This window comes from Nyctibius grandis, chromosome 22 (assembly GCF_013368605.1).
Source record: "Nyctibius grandis isolate bNycGra1 chromosome 22, bNycGra1.pri, whole genome shotgun sequence".
In the NCBI taxonomy this organism is placed as follows: domain Eukaryota; kingdom Metazoa; phylum Chordata; class Aves; order Nyctibiiformes; family Nyctibiidae; genus Nyctibius; species Nyctibius grandis.
Window position 1 is genome coordinate 3884711 of NC_090679.1, and position 25951 is coordinate 3910661.

A 25951-nucleotide genomic window follows, 5' to 3' on the forward strand; every position below is an offset into this window, starting at 1 on the left:
CAAGCCTGTCTGGCTTTTCACTACAATTTAAGTAGGATCATTGGAGGTTATCGGTTACAGCTGAGTCAGGTCTTGACTGTCCACATTGCCACATAGTATACAAATGTGCACATATAAATTAGTGCTATTTCTCAGCCTGGAGAAGAGAAGGCTCCAGGGAGACCTCAGAGCAGCCTTCCAGTACCTGATGAGGGCCTAAAAGAAAGCTGGAGAGGGGCTTTTTACAAGGGAATGGAGTGATAGGACAGGGGTAATGGTTTTAACTGAAAGAGGGTGGATTTAGGTCAGAAATCAGGAAGAAATTCTTTACAGTGAGAGTGGTGAGACACTGGACCAGGTTGCCCAGAGAAGCTGTGGCTGCCCCCTCCCTGGCAGTGTTCAAGGCCAGGCTGGATGGGGCTTGGAGCAACCTGGTCTAGTGGAAGGTGTCCCTGCCTGTGGCAGGGGGGTTGGAACTAGATGATCTTTAAGGTCCCTTCCAACCCAAACCATTCTATGATAATGTCTTGGAAGAATGAAGTTAAATAATTAGCCAATTACAGGTAATCATGAGCTGGGCATTCTAGAGAAAAGAACATGCAGAATTTAAGATTCCTCCAAGTAATCACTTTGCCTGTGATTTCGTATCAGAAATAACTGCATGAATGTGATATCTTTGAGTGAATGCAAAGGATGGATTGTATAAATAAGAGCACCAGGCTGAAAAAGAGGATGATAGGTGATTCTTCCCTCTTCTCTCTTCTTTGGGAGGGGAGAGAGAGAGACTCCCACACACCACAGGCTATTGAGACCTTGTGTGTTGCTGTGTTGCCTGTACAAATTCATCAATGCTATTTTTACTGTGGCAATTTAACAACAGTATGCGGGTTCTAGACAGGAATTTTCAACTCATGAGGAAGAAGGGGATCATGACGGGGTCATGCCACACAGCAATGCCGGGGCCGTTCTTTGTAACGGAAGATCTAGCCACACAGCTCCCTTCCCAGCCTGCTTCACCCCTGGCACTAGACACTTGCAGAAGCATTATCACATTGTGGGGGGAAGTCTGCAAAATGATGATGTGTTCAGGGAGCGAATCTGCTCATTTTAATAGCTACCAAACTTTAGGTCAAAACAAAAGCCCAGGACATTAATTATTTCATTCCTTGTAATGAGTCATACATTTGCAGTGCTATACCAAAGCTGAAATGACAAAACAGATTGAAAATCCTGTCAGGAATGGTTAGATAAAGCATTATTCACTAATATTACAGGCATTACATTTAAAAAAAACTCCACGCAATTGGTGCGCACAGGATTTAGCCTTGTTCATCCAACAAAGAAATTAACTATCTGTGAGATCTTCATATTGCACAGCAGCAGTGCAGGTCAGCAGTGGCGCCTGGGCTGACAGTCCCCGGATTTGTATGTCTGGGGCGGGCAGCCACAGTAAAAGACCACAAATCTGGACCTGAGAGTTCATCCTGTAGAGATGAAAGACGCTAGTCCCCTGGGAGCACTGTAAAACGTAATTGTTTTAGAAGGATGGCTAGAAGACCTTGTTTTTAGCGATTATGAAGCTATTTAATTGACCCTGCAGTAAGTTAGATTTCTAGTAAAATGTTTTGTTATTATGAACCATTAATCTGTTGATTGAAAGTACAATTACAAAGAAAAGAGAACAAATATCATCTAGGCCGAAATCATCCTAAGTAAGACTTTGTTCTAACTTATAGAGTAATCATTTCATTTAAATCCTCAAAATATTACTCCTTCCCACCACAGCAATCAACAACGATATTCAGAATCATCTTCCTTCGGGAACTGAAACAGACCTCATCCCATGCCAGACGCTGCATACCCTGTACGGATGTAGGCAGGCAGGAGTAATAAAATGGCAATTTCACAAAAAGGCATAGCCTTCCAGTCCTGCAAGTTGTTTTTTTTCTTCACTAAATTCATATAGCTGGTTTCTGGGTTTTCCCATTTTAGTAGTGCAAATTGTCACCTCTTTGCCAGCCCGCCTGCCTCAGCAGAGCCCTACCTTGTCATTTGTTCAAGATTTTTTCATGGATATTCTAAAGTTTGCTTTTGAAGAGACCATTTAGAGAGCCTACCAAGCCTAACAAAGCAGCCTATTAGAGTGTATTTTTGATAATTGCATTAATGAATACAGCCACAAAAAGACGTTTCACAGTACTTCAAAAGCATAATATATCGATTCCCTGTGAACATGAAAAGCACTGAAGAGATTTGGTACATTTTCAGTTTACCCTTAAATAAAAAAATTAAAAGAAATTATGCAATTACCTATCTCAGCAGTCACTGACACATGCAGAGATGACAGGACACTTACCATCAAGCAAATAGGAATGGGGGACATGCTTTAACATAAATAAAGCTGTTTCAGGCAAACGAAAGCAGATCAATAAAAACTAATTCCTGTCACTTCCAATCAAGGCTAAAAGATCAATGAAACTTAGCAACAGAAAAGACAGTTAAATAAAAACGTTAGCACAGAAGAGCTGATTTTTTTTAAAGAATTCTTCAAGTGCTTCAAATCTTACAGCACTTCTCTCTCTCTCTTTTTTTTTTTTTTCCCCTGAGAGGTCACGTTCAAGTCGAACATGCTCTTTATTTTTCCTTCTCTGTTCTCCTTAAATGAGCAGATTGTTTTGAGAGCCATCTAGAAAAAGTTATTTATCCACAGAACTATCACAGCAGATGCAGCTGCGGCACAAGCAACCCCAAATGTCCTGCTAATGGACCTCACTAGTGTGTAAAAGAGACACATAGGGAAAACACCATCCACCTTGGGCCTCAGCTGGATGGGGAAAAGGGCTTGTCCCTACTTAGGTAACATTTAGACCAGGGATTCACTACAAGAGCTTCTAAAAAAAAAAAACCATGTCTAAGTGTAAAGCTATTTGAGAAGGTGTACAAACCAATCATCCTTTTTTTAAGAAAACAGTAGAGCCACCAAACTGTAACGAACATCATTCATGATCCATGTAGGCTAAATGCGCATCAAGATTAAATAGTAGATCTTGTTCAGCCATAATGCCTCAGCCAGCTTTCTCCTTTGGTGCAAACTGTTCATTGAGGTTGTATATTAATGCAGGAGAAACAAGTTATCAAGCGAAATAAAGCTCAAGAAACTAGAGAGAGTATTAACATTCCCCCCCAAACAATATCTTTATATAAATATTTTACATAGGTGAACAAAACCTGATCAGTTTTACATGTGGTCAGGTGTATGTTAGTTGTTAGAGTATTACTATCCATTGACACAAAACATGGTTAAATCAAAACAGTATTTGCCTAAATTCTGAACAGAAGAAATCAGAAAATATTAAGTAAAATGTAACTATGCAAACTTGTTTTATTAATATTTATAATTAATAAAGTATTAATTGCAAAAGGTGCTAAGATGACTTGGGGATAGAGGAAGAATTTCCTCTTTACTTTTATATTACTTTTTAATAGGAAGCAGTAGCAGAAGAAATTACGAAATGCTATTTGATTCCTGTATTTATCTCTTATTAATTGCTATTTTGATGACTTTTCTGCCTCTGTTGAAACATAGAAAACTAAACCATTTTACTGTATTTCCACCTGTCCATGTAGGATTTTTCAGTCCCTATACTGAACTGCTAAGAAGGGTACTGCACGTTATTTGGCAGTCTTTGCAGACTGAAACATGCCACTTGATATTGATGAAACTACCTTTACAGAACATGAGGTGAATGAATACAAATGCAAGTTTGCAAAGGTGCCCTTTTAGACATAGATCCAAAATTAAATTTCCAGAAAATCCTTTTAGAGTGGGTCAGCATTCACATTCTATAAAATGTGGCTCTCAGAATTCAATATAAAAGCTTCCCTTTATAAATCCTATTTATGACTTCCTTCCCTTATTTTTTTTTCCCTTAATTACAGCAGAGGGGGATTAGTCAGTGTAAGTCTCCAGGGAGCTATATACAAAGCCATCTCCGAAATTAAACTAAAAGGAAAATGGCAAAAGGCATTGAGCCCTGGTAACAGACAAGACTGACTAATCTGAAGAAGCCAGGCAAATTTTCTGGACTGCTGTGACTGAATGAGAAAAGGCAAAACTCCAGGAACCTTCACCTTACCTTTATCTTCTTTATCCATTCTCTTCTAAAAGACAAACATCTAATTTCCATTTAATGACTTACATTAAGATCTATGAATGTCACCATTTAATGAAGAATGTAAATTTAAATCAGAGGATATCTTACATAGATTGACATGAGTAAGAGCCATTTTTGTTCAGTTCTATTAAGTTATTTAATACGATTTTACACATGCATATGCAGCATCCTTGAAGCATTTTATTTTTTCGGTGCCATAGAAAATTTTCAGGCTAGCTACTATTTCCCTTCCTTTGCTTTTAGGACTAAATACATCTTGGTTGAGTTTGAGATTTTAGAGGAAAAAATAGAGAGACTTTTTTTAAATGTGACTTTTCCTGAAGCTGTGTATTCTCTAAAGGAATTTAAAGGAATAATTTGTTTAAAGAAAACATTTTTGGTAGGCTATGGCTAAGTTATACAAAAGCACACAGTCTAATTTCAGGTCATTGTATTTTGGTCTACTAAAGCCAACCAGAGCTTTTCCAGTGGAATGGTGCTCAGCTATAGAAAAATGGATTTGACATAAGAGAAGCTTTTATAAAAAATGCATCAGAATCAGTGACACTGTTTCAGAAAGTATCTGCAAAAGCAGCTTTATTTCAAGTTCTTTAAAAAATTTCTTGTTTCAGAAATTAGTATGCTGAATTTGAAAAGAAGAAATAGGATTTAAACACAGGATATTAATAAAGTTAAATAATTTGATCCATCTGAGCAGTTTTCACAATTTTGATGATGTTCCAGCTGGGAACACATTTTCACATTACAGATTTTCCCATACGAAAAAAATTGCCATTTCAGTTCCCAGTAAATTCAAAATCTTGATAAAACTGAGTCTTTCTTAACCCTGCGTTAATCCAGTGAACTCCCAGTCAGGGTCCTGAAGGCACCAGCCACCTTCACAGCCCTGCCCAGCCTCAGCAGGCTCCCCAGCCCTGCCCTGGCCCAGGACCCCAGCGCAGCCCAGCCCACGGCTCTCAGCCCCTGCCCCAGCGACGCCATAGCAGTGTGGGTCTCCAGCCCTGCCCCAGCCCACCCTGCCTGGCCACGGGCCCTGTGTGAGCTGATGGCCTGGCCTGGCCTGGCCTCAGCTGTCCCCATCCCCATGGAGGGATGTGGGCCGGGCCCAGCTGCGAGGCCCTGCCCCGCCCGCCACGGCCCTCACAGGGTCAGGCTTGTTCAGTGACATCTTCCTCAAAAGAGTAGGGTGAATTGTTCACATTGGGAAGAGACTGAAATAAGATTATCACAAGATGACAAATATCCAAAGAGTTGGCTTACACCATCATTATTACTATTATTATTATTATATTCGAAGATGTTACTCACAGAGTCCTGATCTTTGGCATGTGGTTGAAACTGGTAACAGGAATGCGGGTGATGTTGTTATTGTTGAGAGTACTGTTAGGAGGAAAAAAAAGGAGAGAAAACGAGAATAATTGATCAATTATTTACATTTTTTCACCAGCACACTATTTACAGAAACACTGCTAAAACTCTTGGTAATAAATCTGCCAGGCTGGGAGCAGTAAGACATGATGACCGATACCTCAGGCAATTTGTGGCATATCATGGAAGATATTGTCAGGCCAAAGCTACCAACAGCTGCATAAGAACACATGAAGGTTACTATTTACCATGTCTAACTACCACGGAGTACAGGAGATGAGTTTTTATCAACTACTGGAACAGATCCAGACTTTCTGGTTAGGCCACCACTTTGCTTGAAAACCTGGTGCAACTTGAGTGAAGGAACACCAATCTTGCACACCGCAATATGAAAGCTTTGCACTAAAAGCACCCACTCTCACACAAAAAGAGAGGTGTTGACTCTCACAGGCTTGTTAACACAGCCAGCTGACACGGACAGACAGCTCAAATCATCCTTTTGAAAACACACAGATGGATGGGCACTCTTCCTTTGGTTTCCTTATGAAAAAATATATGGGTAGTGGGACAGACCATAATAAAACATCTCATGACCCAGGCACATAAGGATTTCTGCTGCTCTATCAAAGCAGAGCTTAAACAGAAAATGATCTCAGCTGCTGGTAGGGACACCCTTTGCGCTTCTTACGAAAAATGAACTGACTTGATTATCATCAGCTGAGCGTGCTGCTCCCATTTATGCAGCTCCTAATTATACCAATGACTCTCTAGCAAATTAGAAGCTATAAAGTTCATCAAGATGGCACAGGACATGGAAAGCACTCCAACAGGGCATAACTGCCATGCTCCAAGTGCACCAAATCTGCAAATACAGTAGCCCAGTTTGCCATGAGAACTGAGGGGGACAGTGGTGACTCCATGTCCCAGCGTGGCCGGTCCTGCTGCTGGCTGCAGCTGCCTGTTTGAAATGTGTGGTGTCCACAGCACCATGGCACAGAGCAACCTCTGCTTTATAGGAGGGGCACGGCACTCCACAGGACCACTTTGGTAGGAGATAGCGCTTTTGTGCGTTTGTGTATGCGGTGAAGAAAATATCTGCTGGAGCAACCTAGAGGCACATTACCCTTTTCCCTGAACTATTGCGTTGTTCCAATGTTATGTATTTACATAGGACATTTAATCAAAAGCTCTTGAGGAGTTTTACAGAAGTTAACCAGCCCTCTTGGTCATCTGCCAATTTAAAAACATTTTTACAATTCTGCCTAGAAATCCCTTGGCAAAACCATCATCTACAACATCAGCAGATTAAAGCTGAATTAGATTATATCCCATTAAGACTGTTTTTCTGGTACGCAGGAAGACACATACGCATATTGGCAGAGGCAGGAGGTTGCAGGGTAACAGGCACACTCAGAAGAGGTGTGTGAGCGGGCTCTGACACTGGCAGCAGTGTGTTTGTGTTGCTGCTGCACCGCATCCCAGCAGGACAGAACACGACCACTTTGTTATCAGGACCGCAGCTGGTATTTCAGCATAGTGCTGCACCAGATGGATGTGCTATCGCTCTGCTCTGGAGCCAGCTTGGGGGCCGACATATCCATGACAGCAAACTGCACTAGCAGAGCAAAATGACCCTGCCTTTCCAAATCCGTGAGCAGAGTGAGTTATGTCAGTGAAAGCAAAGTTTTGGAAATCTGGAATGTGAGATCTGTTGCCAGACATCTGTGTCAGTCAAGTCACACATGTTCACACACCAGGCTGATAAGAGCTGTAAGCCTTAATGCATCATGGCTTATAGTATAATATATTCATTCCAGATCCTCTGGAAAACTTGATGATGTCAAAAAAATGGGACAAGAAACACATAGCTAAGTATTGGGAACAATGGGTATACAAAATTACAGGTCTGTATATTCAGTTTCTCAACGTGCAAAGCCTCAAGCACAGTCTATTATAAAATTACTGGATAAGATGAAGAAGGAAATACTGTCAACTTCAGAAGAAAACCAGAAAGTAATCTCTTACAGCCATCAGCCACGTCATTTCACAGGCTGTGCATCACAATCTGCACATCCCACTGCCTCACTGTGGCTTCAGTGCTGGAAGTGAACACAATGAGTATCAGTGTACACGTGCAGGGCTGAAAAGCTCTACCTGTGAATTCCTGCTAATGTCATGATGACACCACAAATGTCCCACTGTGGCAGTTTATATGGTGCAAAATGAACCTCTCTGTCGTACAACTGCTACTGCTTGATTACCTTATTTAGCCAGTGATGCAAACCAAACTCTTTTGTGGACAGTCCGTCAAAACAAGCATGTACAACAATTTCAGAAAGTGAAGAAAACCTCTTATAAGGGTGCATACATCTATACATCAACACACCCACCCCTCAATAGCTATATTTATTTGCTATTTGCATATGCATGTCGGGAAGTTTAAACAGGGCTCACAAACGGAATTTCTAATTGCACCACCATTTTTTTTTCTGTAAACATAAAAATACAATTCACCCTCTGCCTCAGCTGCCTGTTACACAAAAATGAGCTATGTACTTGGTTGGAAGATTTTAGGTGTACACTGATAAATAAAAGATGTCTCACAAAAATTAAATCACTAGCTGATGTCTGAATAGGTCACGCATGGCACTACAGGAGTCAATAGAAGCCATAGGAATTGAAGGGAGACTTCTATTGATTTCAGAAGGACGTCGATTGGATTCAGGCAGAACAGGACGTGACAACGAGCTTCCTTCTGTGCTAACTGAGGGTAGAGAACACATCCCTATCTCCCAGTGCAATTCTTCATCTGGACGCGGAAAGGTCAGCCTTTACTGTCTGATTTGATGATTCAAAAATATTTTTAAATTTCTGAAAATATTTCTGTTTGACAGACAAAGCATTATTCCAGTCACACAGTATTTCTACTCACAACACATCAGATGATAGCGGCTCAGGTTTTGCCCCTAAGAAGCAAAGGTTTCCCATAATTCATCAACAAATATATAACCCTCCTTCTAAGAATCCTAAGTCAGTGCTGAATTAATATACTCCTTAAACACAAATTTCAGGGATAACTTTAGCAGCTGGCTATTGCACAGATGACTTAGGAGCATATATTTCATTGATATTTAAATGTTAACCATAATGAAGGCAATAAAACATCTATGATAACAGCAATTATTTCAGGACAAAGAACGCCAAACACTGCAAAGGGCACTAATTGACAGTGAAGTGTCTGCATTACAGGGCAGCTGTAGCTGCACGAATTTAACCCTGCTGCTCTGGTTGTGCAGCTCACACAGCTCCCACGCAGTAAGAACTCTTTGGCTTTTGAATGCGGACGTTTTCAGGTAGAGGTGTGCTCTAGAGGCATTTTGCAAAGCTTTCCGTCATGCATGCAAAGCCATCCCAGCAACGATTTTTAAGAGTATGTGTCCTGACAGGGGTAAGCACGCAATACAGTGGCATTTTTAACACATGAAGGGAAAAAATAAATTGTGCTCCAGTCGTCTGCTAGCTGCTTCAAGGTCCCAGTCTCATTTTGACCTGACTAAGATTCAAATCCACAGAAACAGATGCACAAACATCAGGAAGCTGTGAGAAATGGAGAACTTCCAGAGTCTTCCGACTCCTCCATCATCATATGGGGAAAGTTGTATTCTGCTGGGTTGTCCCCAGCCTTAAACCTCTCACCTCTTCCAGAACCCAATATACCCTTGTCCCTTGAAAAAGCACTGTCCTCTCATTTAGAAGTCCTCTCCCTGTAAGCTATTCACATCCAAAATGCTGAATCAGGAAACTGAGGTTATAGGCAGTATTATTTATGCCAGCAAACTTCCCACCTTGGGCCGTGATCCTTGTCAGATCTTGCAAGCTAAGCAGAAGCAGACTGCAGCAGTCCTAAGGATCCTCCAAGGACTACTTGGAAGACGGGTAACGTGGGATCAGCAATCTTCGAGGTGGTACATCCTCCACCAGTATGAACTGTCATAGTCCCACTGACTTCAATTTACAGCCCCAGAGGAACTGCTCTACTAACTCACTCCTCTGCCAGTTGCCCAAACTGGTTAGAGGCACGCATGGAGCTGCTTTCTTTCTTCTTAAGAATAAAGCTGATTTATAGCCCCTACCAATCAGAATTTTTTTAAAGGAAAGAATGTTCACTCTGCAATCCTGTCACGATTTGAAAGCAATTACCTATCTCCTTCCTCAAACTTCTTGTGCAAATTTAACTACATGCAGTTGCATTTCTGTTCTCTTCTGACTTGCTCCAAATTCATGTACACCACTGTAGTTCCCTGACAGAGAGTTGTTAATTCCAGACTCAATGTAATTACATTAATAGCATTAACCTGTAGAAATGACTGTCTGTGTGTTTCTTTAAATAATATTTATGCATTTTTCTTTACTCCTTTCTCCACCCTCTTGAATAGGAATACAAGTGTTCAGGACTAGAGAGTCAGAAAAAAATTATACTCCTAATGCTAGAAGAAATCACACAACTTCTGTGGAAGATGCTTTGGAAAGTAAAGGAAGGGATTTAAATTTTGAACCCTACTAATAATACAAGTGGGTTTTTTTTAAAAAAAAACACTCAGGAACTCCAAGCATCCCTCATGTTCCTTGGACTAATTCACAGAGCAGAAATCCCAGGCTGTCAGATCAATAGTCAAAAACTCTCAATTCTGTAAATTACAGAGTATACTCTGAGATTTTGTTTCTCTTTGGAATTCAATTAATGATATAATTAAGAGCATATAATGAATATCAGAATGCCTGGTGACTTATTAATCTGAAATAATACCACTTTCATTACAATACACCTACCCACTCTGTTCCAGTTCAGTACTAGACAAGAAGGAAAAGGATCTTCTGGCAATGATGTCAGAAAAAGTTAAACATAAAAGAATTATCTGAAATATGAACTATTTAATTTCTTCAATTAGTACTTCAATAAGCATAATGTAAAACAGTAACTGACAATGTTTTCCAGTCACATTTCAAGTGGGAAAATACGTAGGAGGGTTGGGTTTTTTGCTAAATACATAACATTGTTTTATGACAATACCACCTGCTACATCTTAGCTTAAAAAGTGTTGTGGTATTCTGTTTTATCATTGGCAAAAGGAAAAAACACTAAGCAAATGTCTATTTTTCTAAGTACAAGACATTTTCATAATGTACAGAGATCACTAGCGGTGCATCAGTACAATACCCACAGTGATGCTTCTGGTTTACAATCGGAGAATGGATTTCAGGGGAGGGGAAGGGGAAAATATGTCGTATGCTGAAGACGCCCTTTGGTTTCTGACAGTAACAGAGACTGATTTTCTTTCACATTCCATTTCTACAGCTGATTAGCACAAACAGCTAATCAAATTGAGAAATTATATGGTAGATTAAATTTTTGATTAACACTTTTCCTGAAGCCTTAACAAGCATCTACCATAGTTACTAGAGGTCTGCTGTGCTGGCCATTCAGGGTTTTGATACACGCCAGGCTTCCTTTGTATCACATTTGGCTGATCACGGGACTTTGCAGCATTTGCAAAGTCTCAGCTAGAAAGAAATATTCAAACACATTTACTGATACGTAAATGGAGAAAGAGATCTGAAAAGGCACCAGCTCATTTATTACATATCTGGTTTTGAATGCCTTTTACGTTTGGGCACTAGAGATTCTTCACAGGCTTCTAACAGACGATTTGATAGCAGGAATCCTGCAAACAATGGTCTTCATTTGGCAGCACATACTTCTATGTGTCTATGGGCTTCACTCTAAGTTAAACGACAACATTCATTTCTGTTTCCTGGTTAAAGCTCTCTAAACACACTGTGGAAAGAACAAGGGGCTGAGTTACCTCACTCTGTGTTAAACCTGTATTTTGAAAGTGAGACTTTGAAACGGAGCAGAAAAACAAATGGGCCAGGCTGGCGGGGAACAGCCCTATCAGGCACTGCAGCACTGGCAGCACTAACAAGTCTAACATTTCCTTCTGTCTCCTCCAATTACACCACTGCTTTATCACGGCATGCTCGTTGGCTGTGTATGTAACTGTGTGTTGTGTGTCCATAACACCATGTAATTGGGCCTAATACAAGATTATTATCTATGTGCATGCAACGGATAGCTACAAATGGGGCATCTGCAGGCTTGTAACATTCCCAAGAGTGAATTACTGTCATACTCCTCGATTACCGCTTCTCCCACAACTGCCATGGTTTCCAGGCTTCCTATCCCCAGTGCAACTATACATACAGCAAATGAGACCGGAAAATTGATTAAGACTTAACCAAGGCATCTGCAAGCACAACTAAACCTCTCATGCAAACAGTTTTCTTGATAATGTTACTTCTGTTCAGAAGTGGGTGAACCGATGCAAAAAAAAAAAAAGAGTGAGCAGCTCACCTCATGTCGCCAGTGGAGCTCAGAAGGGCACACGACAGTCCGGCCCTGGAGCTGACAGAAAGACAACTTCTCCAAGACCCCAAGCCTTTTTGGGGGAGTGGAGTGTTGGTAAATAAAAATATGTGAAGGAATCTTTTCACAGTGTGCATGTGGACTGAAAGTGTTGAACCCATGCAAGATTAGACATCTCCATCAGCATTTATGCACATAAAGAAGATGATCTTGGGGGCTGTCTGAAATATTAGAGATGGAACGTGAATTTGGGTGACTGCATTAGCAGCAAAATTTAACTCTAACAGTGACAGAACCTTAGACCTCTATGTTAGCAGATTCACAGCACTTACTCTTAAACCTCTCTAACTACATAAAAAGCCATTGCAAAGGGAAAAGAAATTCTCCGTTCCTTGTATTCAACAAGGGTAAATCAAAGCAGTAACAGGTTTAAATTTCAGAAAGGGGAATTTGGATTAGATATAGGGGAAAAGTTTCTTACAATAAGAACAAGAAAAATACAGCAAAGAGCTGCTGCAGAGTATGCAGCCATCAGGAGCGGAAGCCTGTAATAAAAAACTAAACGAATTCCTGGCAGGAATGGCATGGGACTTGATGGTCCTGCCCTAGGGTGGGACAAGAGATGACAACTTCAGACCCCTTTCAGCCCTTACGTACCACCTAATACAACTAACAGCAGGGGCATTTTACCAATTCCAAACCGTGAATCTAAATCTATTTTAGTAATAAAACCAAGACTTGAATTTTGCACATTGCCATAATTAATGTTTGTAATTAACTTTGAAATTGTACGGTAAAAGGAGCTATATTTTCAATGCTGTACAGAGCTATTTTTCACACAGGTCAGAAGGAATTTGCATTAAATTAAATATTTACTGCTTCTCATGGCCTCTGATGAAAAAGCAAAATGCTTTTGGCACTCTATCCCTCAGCACTGAGCACGGTCCTCACCCTCAGCTTTCAAAGCATCCAAGATTTGCTCGTTAAGCAAACTCCAAAACTCAACTGGATCTCTTCAGAGTTTTGGTGGGTCCTGAGTGCCTCTTGTGTTCAATCCTTTGATCTCCCCACAGACCGTTTAGGTTAAAGCCCACAACGACCATGTGGGCATATAATGAAAGCAACTGATGCTGTACAGATTAATCCGTTACTCTCAACTGTTAGAAAACATAATGATCTCACAAGGGGCCTTATTCACCGACATAGAGCAGTAGAGCTCCGATCTGACACCTCAAAATAGCAGCAAAAGCAATAACAGCTAGGTTTTTGTCTCAATATTTGTACCCAACTCTAAAATGAGTTGGGACTACATAAGTGCTATTTTAAAACACAATGTTAGCCCAGGCAAATAATCTTCTACGTAGTCTTCAGGTGACACGTAAAATCCACTGAAATAAATAAAAATAACTAGCTGCCAGTTTGTGGTTTCTGTCCTAGTATTAGTCTTTTGCTGATGTGTTCACGAAAGTTCTCATCACAGCAACATGAAAGGCTCTAGCACTGTTAACTTGGGAAGCTGATATCAGAAATACGATTAGTCTCAAGCATTCAGAGGAAAGAACATGTTCTTTTTAGAAATGTATGAAAAAATAAAATAAATAAGCCTAGTATGGAATTATGCACAAAATTGCCAGCAGTGTTTACTGCTACAATTGCCTGATTCTTCCCATTCTGCAGCTCATTTTAATTTGCATATAACTATCAGATTTTAACTATTTAAGCTTATTAGAAAGGCCAGATGTTTATGGCAGATTTTTTTTTCCCTTGAAGGAGCGAGATTACTTTCAAAAACATCAGGCTTTGGGGAAACCGGGTTATTATAATAACAATTCTTTGCTTAAAATGCCTGTTTTGTCACCTGGCAAGAACCAGGGTGATCACATTTGCCTATAGCGATAACTTTAGGGCATATTAACTTAAGTCCTGTAATTGCTGCATTAACTCTCCCTAGAGACTGGCTGTGCTTTTGCTGGTGTCTCTGGGACTGGCAAGGTCAGGAGCTGAGGCTAAGACCAGAGGAGAGGGAAAGAAAGGACCCGCAGCTACGAAAATGGCTGGGCAAGCTATCTGGGTAAAGAGATTGGGACTAGGAATCAGTGCAAATGGGGAAAAGAGGCCAGAAAAAAAACACATGGGCCTGTACAATCACAGATTGTATTGTTGTATGTATTCAAGTGGGAGAAAAACCAAGGATTCTGGTGACTTACGTCTGGTGACTGATGCTCAAACCTTTCTAGCGTTATCTTTATGTTGAATGTGCACGTACGGATCATTATGACTGACTTACACCGACATGCAAATAAATAAAACATGCTAAAACAAGATAAAGTAGAAAATAGAATAATAGAATAGAATAAAATAAAATAAGTTGAGCTAAGCCAAAATAAGGTAAAATAAAATACAATAAAGGTTACACAGAGAATGAGGGTACACAAATCATTTAGGTTGTGGACTTCGTTAGATGTTAAGTCAAGAATGTCATTCACATGGACTGACATGAAACGTATTACCGCTTCCCCGTAAGGAAGCCTGCTCTTTCTAGATACAGAAATACAGGTCTGTTTTCCCACACAATCACATCACTTGTATTAGCTGTACAAAACATAGGTACCAGTTGCATCCCCCAATTCTTTCTAATGCCTATGCCCAGTGAGAGTTGAAAAAATCTTTTTAGAGACATTTCAATCAGCTTTTCAACCTTTTACATGACATTCTAATTCTAGGCAGAAAATACTCATTCAATTCAGCCTGAATGGAAATTTTAGTTACAAAAGCACTGGAGCAAAGACAAAAGAACGCAGGCTGAAATTATTCTGCCACTGCTTTATTTTTAAATTAAGGATTCTCCAAAGAGTTATTTTTCTAAACTCAAAAATGGCACTGCCTTTACTGTTTTTTTGAATCAAGAAATTTTCTCAAGTCTTTGCCCAAAAGCTACACATTTTTCAGTACACTGTACGGGGAATGACTGCTGTGGCTCTAAATCCCAATTACATCCTTAATTTTCTGTAACTATTTGGACTCAGAGAAAGAAGAGTATTTCTGCAAACACTGAATAAATGTTTTACATCACCAGGGTGGTTTTGATGTTTTTTTACGGTACTCAGTTTCCATGGCTGATATTATTGCCTAGAACCACTGGGAACAAGTCCAATTACCATAATACCCAGACCAATGTCCACTGAAATCAGTGCAAATCCTGTTGCTGACTTCAGCAGGGAGTGAGTCTAGTCCCTGCAATCTATTTATTTAGGTGCAGATTTTCACAAGAGCCACTGCGATCAAAAATTTAATTGTATTCAATTTCAACTCACCTAAATTTTGTTTTGTAGATTCATTTGAAAATCTCTTGTTCAATGAATTAATATAATTAAATTAATAATAGAATCAGATTAATATAAATTAATTGTTAAATAGATATGCTTTTTTTTTTTTTTTTTAGGTTATACAGAGATTTCTCTTACTAAATATGGCTCTCTGTGTTACCCAACTGCATGCATGTCAGGTAGTGTAGTTTATGGATTCTGTGCTACTCCTGACAAAATCAATGGAAACCGCACTGGGTTCTCGATGCATACGGAGGTCTGAAAGCCTACCAGAGTGTATTTATGGAACGGATGAAAAAGTATCAACAAGACAGAGTCAGATCATACAAACCTTAAGTTTGACACATCAGTACTTCAGCAAAATAAAATGGTCTCTCAGGTTCCTGCCTGAAACAGTTGTTTCTGTTTAGTCCTTTCTGATGCTAAAGCAGTCTTATAAACATAATCCAATTCAAACTAACACAGTCCAACTCCATAATTCAAAAGGAGCAAGCAACTTTTACCATTTGTTCAGGCTGAAGGCATTTAACAATGGAGATTTCAAAGGTAAAAGGTTTCAGCATTGTCAGCTGAGTGCTGCGGTTTCCTTACAGGACTCCATCAAAAGAAATTCTACAGAAACTGATTAAATTTGGACCAGAAAGGAACAATATCATTCTTCAAACCCATGTTTTAATTTGTCCCATCCTGAGTACACTGCAACCTTAATGCTATAACCTTACGGTAAAAGCCCCTATTTTGATAGACTTGCCTACCACAATGAACGTATCCTGCTCATACTTGTCGGTGTAACACACCCAGGAACAAAGAAGTCATTCCAAGTGGCAGAGAGAAATTAGTTGTCTTTTCAGAGCTAGAGACAGTGACAAAAAATGGACTTCTGCATCCATTGTAAGGGGCTATGTGACAATATTCCATCTCTTTGGGATAGTCATGGTGCCAGCCTGCTGCCCCTGCACCAACTGCCGCAATGCGGCACTGCCCGCGGGACTGCGGCTTCCTGCAAGGCCCGTGCTGACCGCTAGGACCGAGGGAGGGGCGCGCTGGCAAAGCCCGCGTACGCCGCAGAGAGCTGCTCCAGCGGTATACATATAACAACGAACAGAAATGGCACTGGCAGAAGTTGAGCCTGAGTGTCTGGGTGTCAGTGCAGAAAGTTTTACAGAAGCCTTTTAGGGGGCAGGCGATGGGCATCCATGGAGAGTGGGCTGCCAGGAGCCCTGGTTGCCATTTCCCTCCTATGGCAGACCTATCAGGTCCTGCAGGCAAAATAACGGCCCTTATTCCTCTTGCCAGAGCAGCCCCCCCGATGTCAGGAGCCCGGTGTCTCAGCTGCCCCTCAGCTCTCAAGGCCATTGGCATTCCCACTGGGAAAGGGCAGCGAGAAGAGAGCTTTTATAGCCCCGGCAATGTGACAACAGGCACAGTGTGGCACAGAACCACAAAGGCAATTCTCAACTTTTCATAGCAGAGGAAAGAAAAGAAGTAAATCTTTTAAAGAGGGAACTTCATCTTTACTGCCCAAAGTGCCTCCCCAAAATGCAAGAGACACAGACCATATTTGTGGAATAATTTTATGTTCTAACAGTATGTGATGCTCCTACCTGCAACTCATACGTGCTAGAAATTAAGGCTAATATATAAGCTAATACAAATCCACATGAATGCAATAGGGAACACGTAATATACACATTCTGTGAATTTAGACTTGCATGTATCAACAGTTGTTAAGGAAAAGTTACATTTATAGAGGAAAGAAACATTGAAAGAACAAAGACAACATGTAGTTCCTAGTCAAGGACAATGACATGTTTCTTGGCGAAGCTGGAAAGGGATCTGCTTTCCATCAGGAATTAAACACTGAGTTTTTCTTTTAATAATACATTAGACAGCATTTGTGTGCATCAAGAAAAAGGTCAATATGTTTAAAACCACCTATCTTTCCAATTTTTAAATTTCTCCCAAACACCACCTGCCCGTGAGAAGCAGCAATACCTGCTATATTCATGCATGCGCATGCAATAGAGCTAAGAAACCACAACAATTTGAATAGCAAATACTCACAGCGTTTCATTTGCGTTCAGTCCACAGAGTGAAAAAGTGCAAAATAAAATATACACAGGAAAACAATCGAAGCACTCATGATCTATTCAGGAATTTTCTACAAGCGCAAGAAGTAGCTAAATGAAAGGAGTCAATTGTTCTCCATACACGGCTGTTTCTCTGTAATATCTGCAGGAACACAGAATAAAATATAACTGCCATTGTGGATGGTCTCTCCTAACTGTTTCAGCCTAAGTATTAGCTGAAGAGCCTCACCTGATTTCTAACGCCCTAGCCGTGGACGGGAAGACGGGGTGTCTCGCAGATAAAATGGACCCAACCCTTTTAAGACATCATTGAAATTGCCCAAGGAGCCAGTAAGAAGCTCGGGTGCTCACGGAGTGGGCTAGCCCCCTCCCCAGAGCCCGCCCAGCCCGCAACCTCCTTTTGCACCAACGGGGGCTTCTCAGCGGCCTTCGAGCGTCGTCGCAGTGATGCTGCATTGCGGCAATTTATCGATCACAGTAGCCAAGTCCAAAGCTGAAAGCCATGAACAAGATCTGCTTTCCCACCCTCCCTTCTCACAGAAAAGCACTTTTGGTGACAGTCTAAGATTCTAATAGCAAAAGATGCAAAAGCAAATCTAAATTACCATTCTGGTGAACAAAGATCTTGTTCAGTATATGCTCCTACGTCCCTTCATCACAGCCACCAACTTGTCTTCCACAATGTTCTGTTCTATTTTACCCTCAAATAAATCCCAATCTCAGCCACAGTCTGGCACTTGCAAACCACAGCTATCTCACGCCACCTAGCACTGCAAAGACAAGAGAGATGTGTGCAATTTTTAAAAATTAATGGCATTATTGTTCATTATTTCCTTCAATGGCTTTATGTAGCCACCTCATTTGATGCTCTTTCAACTGATCAAGCTATTTTCTGAGGTATCTCTAAAATACTCAAGAGCAACATGGTATATCACCACAAAGGTTTCTGGATGACCTTACAGTGTTTTTAAAATTTGTTTCTAAGGATCTGCAGATGTCCTAAGCGTGGCCATCCATCACTCGTACACACTGAAACAATGCATTTGTATTATTCACCCCAAAACAGAAACTTAAGAAATGTAATTCCGCTTCAAAAGTATCGAATCAATTAATATGAAATTGCTTCATTTATGATAACTAAATTAACATAGAAATTGTGATTATTTGGCTTCAAATTACCTTAAAATTGTTTCATACTTCCATCTTTAATGCAGCTCATATTTTCTTTTTTCTTACAGAACTGGATAAGCTACGTAAAGAAAGTCTAATTTACACTAATCAAATGTCTGTTGTGAACAGCAGGAAAAAAGACACTATTTGATTTTTAGATCAGCAGAAGCTTCTAGCTATGCATTTTTTTCAGGTGCAGATGTAATTATCTACTTCACTTACAAGCTAACTGTCTACATATTACTGTTTTGATTTCTAAGTCACGATAGATACAATATTATTGTCCCAGCTAAAAATATTGAATAATGCTAATAATAAGTAATGCACAGTACCCTGATCCCAGCAGCTACAGTTTAAGTTTAAATATCTGACACAATGCTTGAAGTGGTACACCAACAATTCTGGTATACAGAGCTCCTGTCATTATTTTACTCTCCCTCTCCGGAGAAACCAGGCTTTTGAGTCCTCTCTTGTATAAAGCCTGGCTACAGCGCAGAGCCTTTGTCTATGTTGTTCTACCAGCACAGCAGAGGGACAAAAGCAACCGCTGAAAAAGACAAACCATTTATACCCCTATAGGTCATAAACGATACTTTTAATTGCACACAGTAAAAAAGAAGGTAACCATTATGTGTTCTGAAACATTTTTGAAATCATTTTTTTTGCTGTCGTGGTGATTGACCCCAGAGCAAGAAGGAGTTCCCACATCCACCACCAGCTTTGGACCCCAAACAGTGTCACTGAAGGGCTGACGACGTCCCAGTATATTTGATATTGGTATCATGGAAACCTGTGCCACAGAGGTGTGCCACCTCCTCCCCCAGCCAAAGAGGTCTTATTAATGCTGACAGGATCGCGTCCAACTACCATAGTATCGTCATCCAGCTGCTTTGGGGAGTCATATAAACAATGAATTGCAAATTATGGCATAAAACGCCTTCTCATCTACCTTGAACTTGTTACTTTCCCTCAGAACTCTGTCATCACCTCAACTTTATCTGCAAGGAGTTTTATTCCCACCATAGCCTTCAGCTCAGCTTTTGGTTAAGGTGTCGAGCCTCACGTCTGCATTAAATATACAGTTGAGTGTCCTCTGGATTAAGCCGTTCACATTCATTTGACTTTCAACAGTCAAAGTGCTTGTTCTACATCTTTTATATTACTGACGAAGAAACTATATTAGTCAAAGGGGAGGGAGGGCAGGTCACAAGATGAGCAGAGCATGCAAATGAAACAATTAATATCATGGGAAAGAAGGTTTGCCAGGAATCTCTGTCTCTCCTGGAGTTTTGACTTTGGAGTCTCTCGGAGCAGTGACTGCAACACCAATAAATAGCTTACACTACACCAGCCATAAAACCGGGCTTCCTCAAAAAGCATATTGGTCAGTAATTCATGAAACTAATAATTCTAACCTGGCACTGCTCTTATCAAGATAAGTTCTGCAGTCTGCACAGCTCCAGGGAAAAAAGGGAAAAAACCTCCAACCTAATGGGAGCAGGAAAGGAGAACGAGCACAGCATTCGACTACTACATATGCTCCAGGAGGGGAAAAATCCATCTTTTCTAAAGATGTAATATAATTAGGCATCCGCACCGAGGACTGATAGAAATGTTCATCAATTTGCTGGGACATGCCTGGAATACTGCGGGATTAGCAAAATCATTGATCAATGAATTTATGCAAATATATTCTCCCCATAAAGGGAGAGCTACATTACATCTGTAACAGGCATCAGTGATTTTCAGAGGCCCTCTCTTGCCCGCTCTTATTTTATCTCAGCTGGTCTTTGATATAAAGCCTGTCACCATGGTGCCATCTGGACAGTGTTCCTTTCACTACGCTGTACTTCCAACCTCACATTTTGTAACGTGATACAGAGCAGAGGTTATCTCAGATTTCCTTTCCATATCTTCAGCAATGACACCAGATCTCCCACCGACATGTATCAGCAAACAAAAACATTTCTTATCAAGCAACCACGTAAGCACCCCATCTTTCCTCCTTCAATTCTTTATGCTAATTATGCACCTCATTTCACTAGGGCCCATTGAGTGTGCAGTACCTTTCTAAAAGTTCTCATGAAAAAGGCATTTCTGTGGTTAATCTTATCTCCAACTGATTTATGTAACAGAAACCTTGTATGACAGCAGCCAGGTTCTTCAGGAGCATTTCTCCTTCCCTTAAAGATCTACAGCGATACAGGAGGCAGGAAAAACGGGAAGGGTATAAATTATAGAACAGTCTAATAAGTACTGGAGTAAAGAGAAATGGAAATGATCATTTTTCCACTGACACCTGTATACTCTGGGTGCACCATTTCTCAACTGCCAAACCGACTTTTGTTCTTCCTTTGGCATAACTTGATTGTCCGAGACACAAGCTCAACTCGGAAAACTGGGGATACTCTTGGAAAAGCCAAACTCCTGGTTTTTCACCTAACTGGTAGATACTTCAATTACTCATATACTACAAATAGTTACTCCTTCAGTTTTGTTTTTATGACACGTACTATGTACATGCTGACTGATGAAATGACTAAAGATTTTAAATTCATTTTATTCATTTACATACATTTGAGCTAACGTATACCCTTGGGTAAAAAAAAAACAAACACAAACCCCAATCATTTTAATTTTACTGTACTCAAGTAAGAGTAAGTAAAACAGCTATGCACAACATTTTAAATAGAAATCTCATTTTCATTATTTTATTTAGGTATTTTGGTATCAGTTATAGGAACACAATTTAGAGTTCAAATTTGATCCTGATTGCCTCAACCGATCATAATTTCCAGCAAAATAGAGGAGGAAATCACATTTGTGTGGCATTTTGAGGCTTTCATTAAGCAATGACATCTCATATATTTAGAATTATGTCATGACTTTCCTTGCCTGACTCTCCAGGTTGGGAAAGCAAATAAAAATCTTCTATCTAGTTAAGACATGCCCAGAATAGCATTTTGCAAATAAGTAAAACTGACTATATAACTGAGTGTTCAGCATACAGAAGACAACCACAGGGACAATTAAACCCTGGCTTTAGCACAAAATAACGATTCATGTTCAGAAAAGTTCTTAAAAGTTTGCCAGGACAAAAGGTGGTGTGTATTATAAGCACACGCATGCATGACGTCTCTAGCGTAAACTGCACCGATTGCTACATTTTTTTATGAAACCAAATCCTTTATAACAGGAATATATTGGATTGAAAAGAGGAAAGCATGAATAACCCTATTCCACTTGTAAAATGCTTGCAATGACTGGATGTGTCAGACAACGTACAGAAAAGCTGGGGGGTGCAGACCGCAACTGGTCTGACAGACCACGCTCTGTCCCGCGGAATACGACTCGGCACCGAATCGGAGTTCGAAAGAAACCAGCACACGGCATTTGTAGCTGTCTGCTTCTGGGCATTTGTCATGGAGCAGGAAGAAGAGTGAGGCAGAAACGTTTGGAGAGAAAAGGTTATATATACAAACACTGATAGAACAATTTTAATTTCTAAGACTCCTTTTCATCTTAAGATTTCGGGGATGGAAGGGTTGTGTTTTTTCACTTATGTTTACATTTCATGATCTGAAAAACTAACTTTTTTTTTTAGGATCAAATATTTAGGGCTCATTTGGAATTGAAGTTACAACTTAAAATTGCTGTGGATATTTGGGTGACTGTACTTGCACTTCTTCAGTGTTTCTTGTGAGTGGATTATCACTACTTTTCACACCAAAGCACCCACAGCTGAATGACAGATTCCCACGTGTGTAGTTTATTGCTACAGAGCCAGCGCTCATTCATTTCAAAAAGTGGGTGAAACTCAGGAAAGAGGATATTCAGGCTCAGAAATATTATATGCAAAAACTAGAACAATTAACATGACTAATAACAAACAAAACCCAAAATCATTCTGTACTAGCTCTGTACAGCAAGAACTCATTTGCCTTCTTTAATAAAATACTATCCACAGTCCTCCTAGGATTAGCTCTTGGTATGATAAAATCTTTTGGGCTTCGGAATTTTTTTTACAGAAAATCTGCCATGAACAAAATGTGTTCAAGCTCCAGTCCCTCTGGCTATCATTATAGAGTAAGAGGAAAAACAGCTTTACAACATAAAACAAGGAAAAAACTCCACCCGAGTTGCCCATCAGTGACTCGTAATTCTTTCTGTCCTGTCCACATGGCACAACTGCCATGTCACCACACAGTTTTCAAGCTACCCCAGCAAGGGAAAACAAAAATAAATTAAAAGGGGTTTTTGCTAAATTGAGTTCTGTATCTTACTGAGATACAGATCCTAAAAACACAAGTATTGTTCAGCACTTCCAGTCTAATGACAATAGCACAATCATTCACTCAATATTACTAGTTTATCCAGTTTGAGTGGGCTTGTTGAACCACCTTGAAAGTAATTTCTTTTATTCATATATCCTAAGAGACTGAAGGTGAAATGCAGAGCTCTGAAAGAGTTTTATGTCCTATGCTTCATAATTTTGGACATTTGGAAATAAAGCTATGGACTAGTTTCTAATCTACAAAGGACATGAACATCGTATTGCCACACACCATAAGGAATACTGGACAATTATTTTGAAGAATTCTTTGGGGCTTGTTTTGTTTTGTGAAGATTTTTTTAATAATCTTTAAACATCCTTACAGCTACACTAATAAATATTTCTCAATAACACTTTTATTGCCAGATGTTGCCACAGGACATAACTAAAAATTGAGTGGAGCAGAAAATCTTCTCCTACTAAGAATGACACTTCAGTTAGTGAAAGTTTCACAATAATTTTCGTCAACTTCTCTGTGCATTTCTGTTCCAACAGGTCATAAGTTAGTTAATAACTTTTGCCACCCCTTTAAAAATACCTGCCCCTTTTACATTTTATTGCTGTTTTAGGGGTTGCACACACCTTTCTGTGTGTTGGAATGCAAGAATAAACCCACTGAAATACGCATTATCATCTTACAAAAAGGGGGAAAGGAAGCACGTCAACAAGAAAAATCCCTATTTTATCAACAGATTGAAACACAAACCTTTATGGGAAGGCGTACAGAACATCTGATGCAAAATGAACAAAACTAGCCCCAGTGCAAAACTACCAAGAAAGGATGTTTACGTTAGCACGTCACTTCTGCATGTCATTTCTCAGACATCATCTTCACCTTGCTGCAGGGGCTAAGACAATCAACAGAAGGCACCAAAGCACTTTATACTCAACATTTTTGCAGCTTTTTACCCCAAAACTCGTGAGTCACCAGTAGCACTTGCCACCTGCATCATGGTCTACATAGCTCAGATCACAGGATCAAGGACACCTTTTGGGACATCTGAAACATGGAAGCTCATAAAGCAAAAAGTAACTGTTTTTTTTGGGAGACACAGCCAGTGCCTTGGTCTGACCCAAGCTTCAGCTGGAGTTAGCAACTCTTTGCATCATGTCAAGTACTGAAATTACTCACAAATTTCAGTCTTGTTTTCATCTCTGCCTCCGTGCTATTTGTTGGTACAGGAACTTATTAACAACATAGGAAAAAAAAGATAAAAAGTAGTAAATGAAAACAGTTTGCTTGACAAGCAGAAATAAGTAATAAGGACCACAGAGCGCTCTTCATTTTGAAGGATAACTGCAAAACTTCCTTCTGTTCCTACACCTACCAAATCACTAAGCTCCTTGCTCTCATTTTTTTAGAGGAATTCAAGGTGAATGAAAAGTGCAATCCAGAAACCAAAGTGCTTTTAAAGAAAGTGTTCTTTATTTTTTTTTTTGAGTAACACTAAGCATTTCATCTCTGCCCCAAGTTATCTACAGAATTTAGAGTTCTGTATACAGGCAGGTGTGCAGAGAAAAGATGCAGAAATGTAAATGTTTTATATTCGAAAGGTCACAAGATTTCAGTAAGATAAAGAAGAAATACATTATTTGGTACCCTTGCAAACTGTTCAAACAGATGATTAGATTAATTTTTGCCAGAATCATTAAATATTTTCTACATATGGCATTACAAGTTAAAATATATCTGCATAAAATATATAGTAGCTCTGAGATGATAAACTTCGGTTTCACTTGTTAATATTCTTTGAGGGTTCAAATCGCTTCAGTTTTTTAACATTTATGACTGTTTTACAACTGAAGATGTATTCTCTGAGGCATTAAGCAAATTTATTTTGATAGCGAGATTTAAACGCTCAAACTTTCTTTGAAGAAAAACTTGGAAAAATTCAAATTAGGTTGGAAATATAAAACTCACGTTTTGTGACTGCAAGAAAAATACCTTTAGAAATAGATACTATCAATCTATTTTCTCATCCTTTAGAATTAAGATTGATTTTTCCTGTAGCAGTATGTCTGTGCTGAAAATTAAAAATGCATTAAAGAACTGATTATGATGTATTTTATATATCCTCCTCTTTTCCCACCCACAAATAACTGGCATAGAATTAACCAATTAAAAGCAGAGAGGTAAATAAACTAATTCAACATTTACTACATCCTGGGGAGAAGGAATGCATTCCCAGCAACTTTTTTCAGAGCCTGCAGAACTCGGTATATTACAAAAAAGGCTCCATTTATGGTCCAACATATTTCAGTGAAAGTTATAACACAGTCTACTGTCAGTGGAGGACTGATTCACTCTCTGCGGATATGGAAAATCAGTCCATCAAAAAAAAAAAAAGTCAATTTTATAGGAGTTCATTATTTCTTTCTTTTCTTCCTTTCTTTCAGCACACAGTAGGCTTCTCAATCTGACAGACAAGTAAAACTTTATAGTGGTAACACATTACTTATCCAGAAAAATCCTATTAACATAGAATTCAAACAATACTCTTGATACCACAAGTTCCCAGATAAGAAACTCTGCAGGTACCTACTGTTAGTTCAATATGAGCCACACACACTATCTGATCAATAGCAAGAGCCCAGGTTGGGAAAGGGACCAAAGGTATCTCAGATGACTGTGACAGACAAACACGCAGAGCCACCACTCCCAGGTCCCTCAGAAAGCTGAACTTCCTTCTGCTGAAACCGATGGCAAAACTCCTCTGAGCATCAGTACAAGGTGGGTAGAGCCCTTGGGGAGGAATTCACAATATTATCACATGCATATTCAGAAACACCGTGGTACGTGGCACAGCGCTGTCGATGAAGCCCGTTGTATTGCCTGTTCTCAAAAACAAAGGCAATGCCTTGAGTCTGCTGATCTCCAGGTGCCAGGACTGTGACAGGCAGATCTTACTTCAACATCTACCATTTGCTGTTTCATACCATGTAATGTTAATGACAAGCTTTTCAGCAGTCTGAGCAGGCCTTCTCAGCTGTATTTAAGTGTATACCGTTCCAGTGCTGGACCAGTATTAACTCCAGTTCATATGTTGGGGGTTTGAATTTTGGAGGGACCCCCCTGGGTCCCTCTC

The 25951-nt window shown here is 39.8% G+C and overlaps 1 protein-coding gene across 1 annotated transcript in view; it reads right to left on the reverse strand.

Moving 5' to 3' along the window:
* SLIT3 (slit guidance ligand 3) overlaps window positions 1–25951 on the reverse strand; it is a 524461-nt gene that overhangs the window by 198509 nt on the left and 300001 nt on the right. The window contains exon 7 of the mRNA XM_068417108.1: window positions 5463–5534. Coding sequence (XP_068273209.1) covers window positions 5463–5534 — 72 coding nt within the window. The remainder of the gene's footprint in view (window positions 1–5462; window positions 5535–25951) is intronic.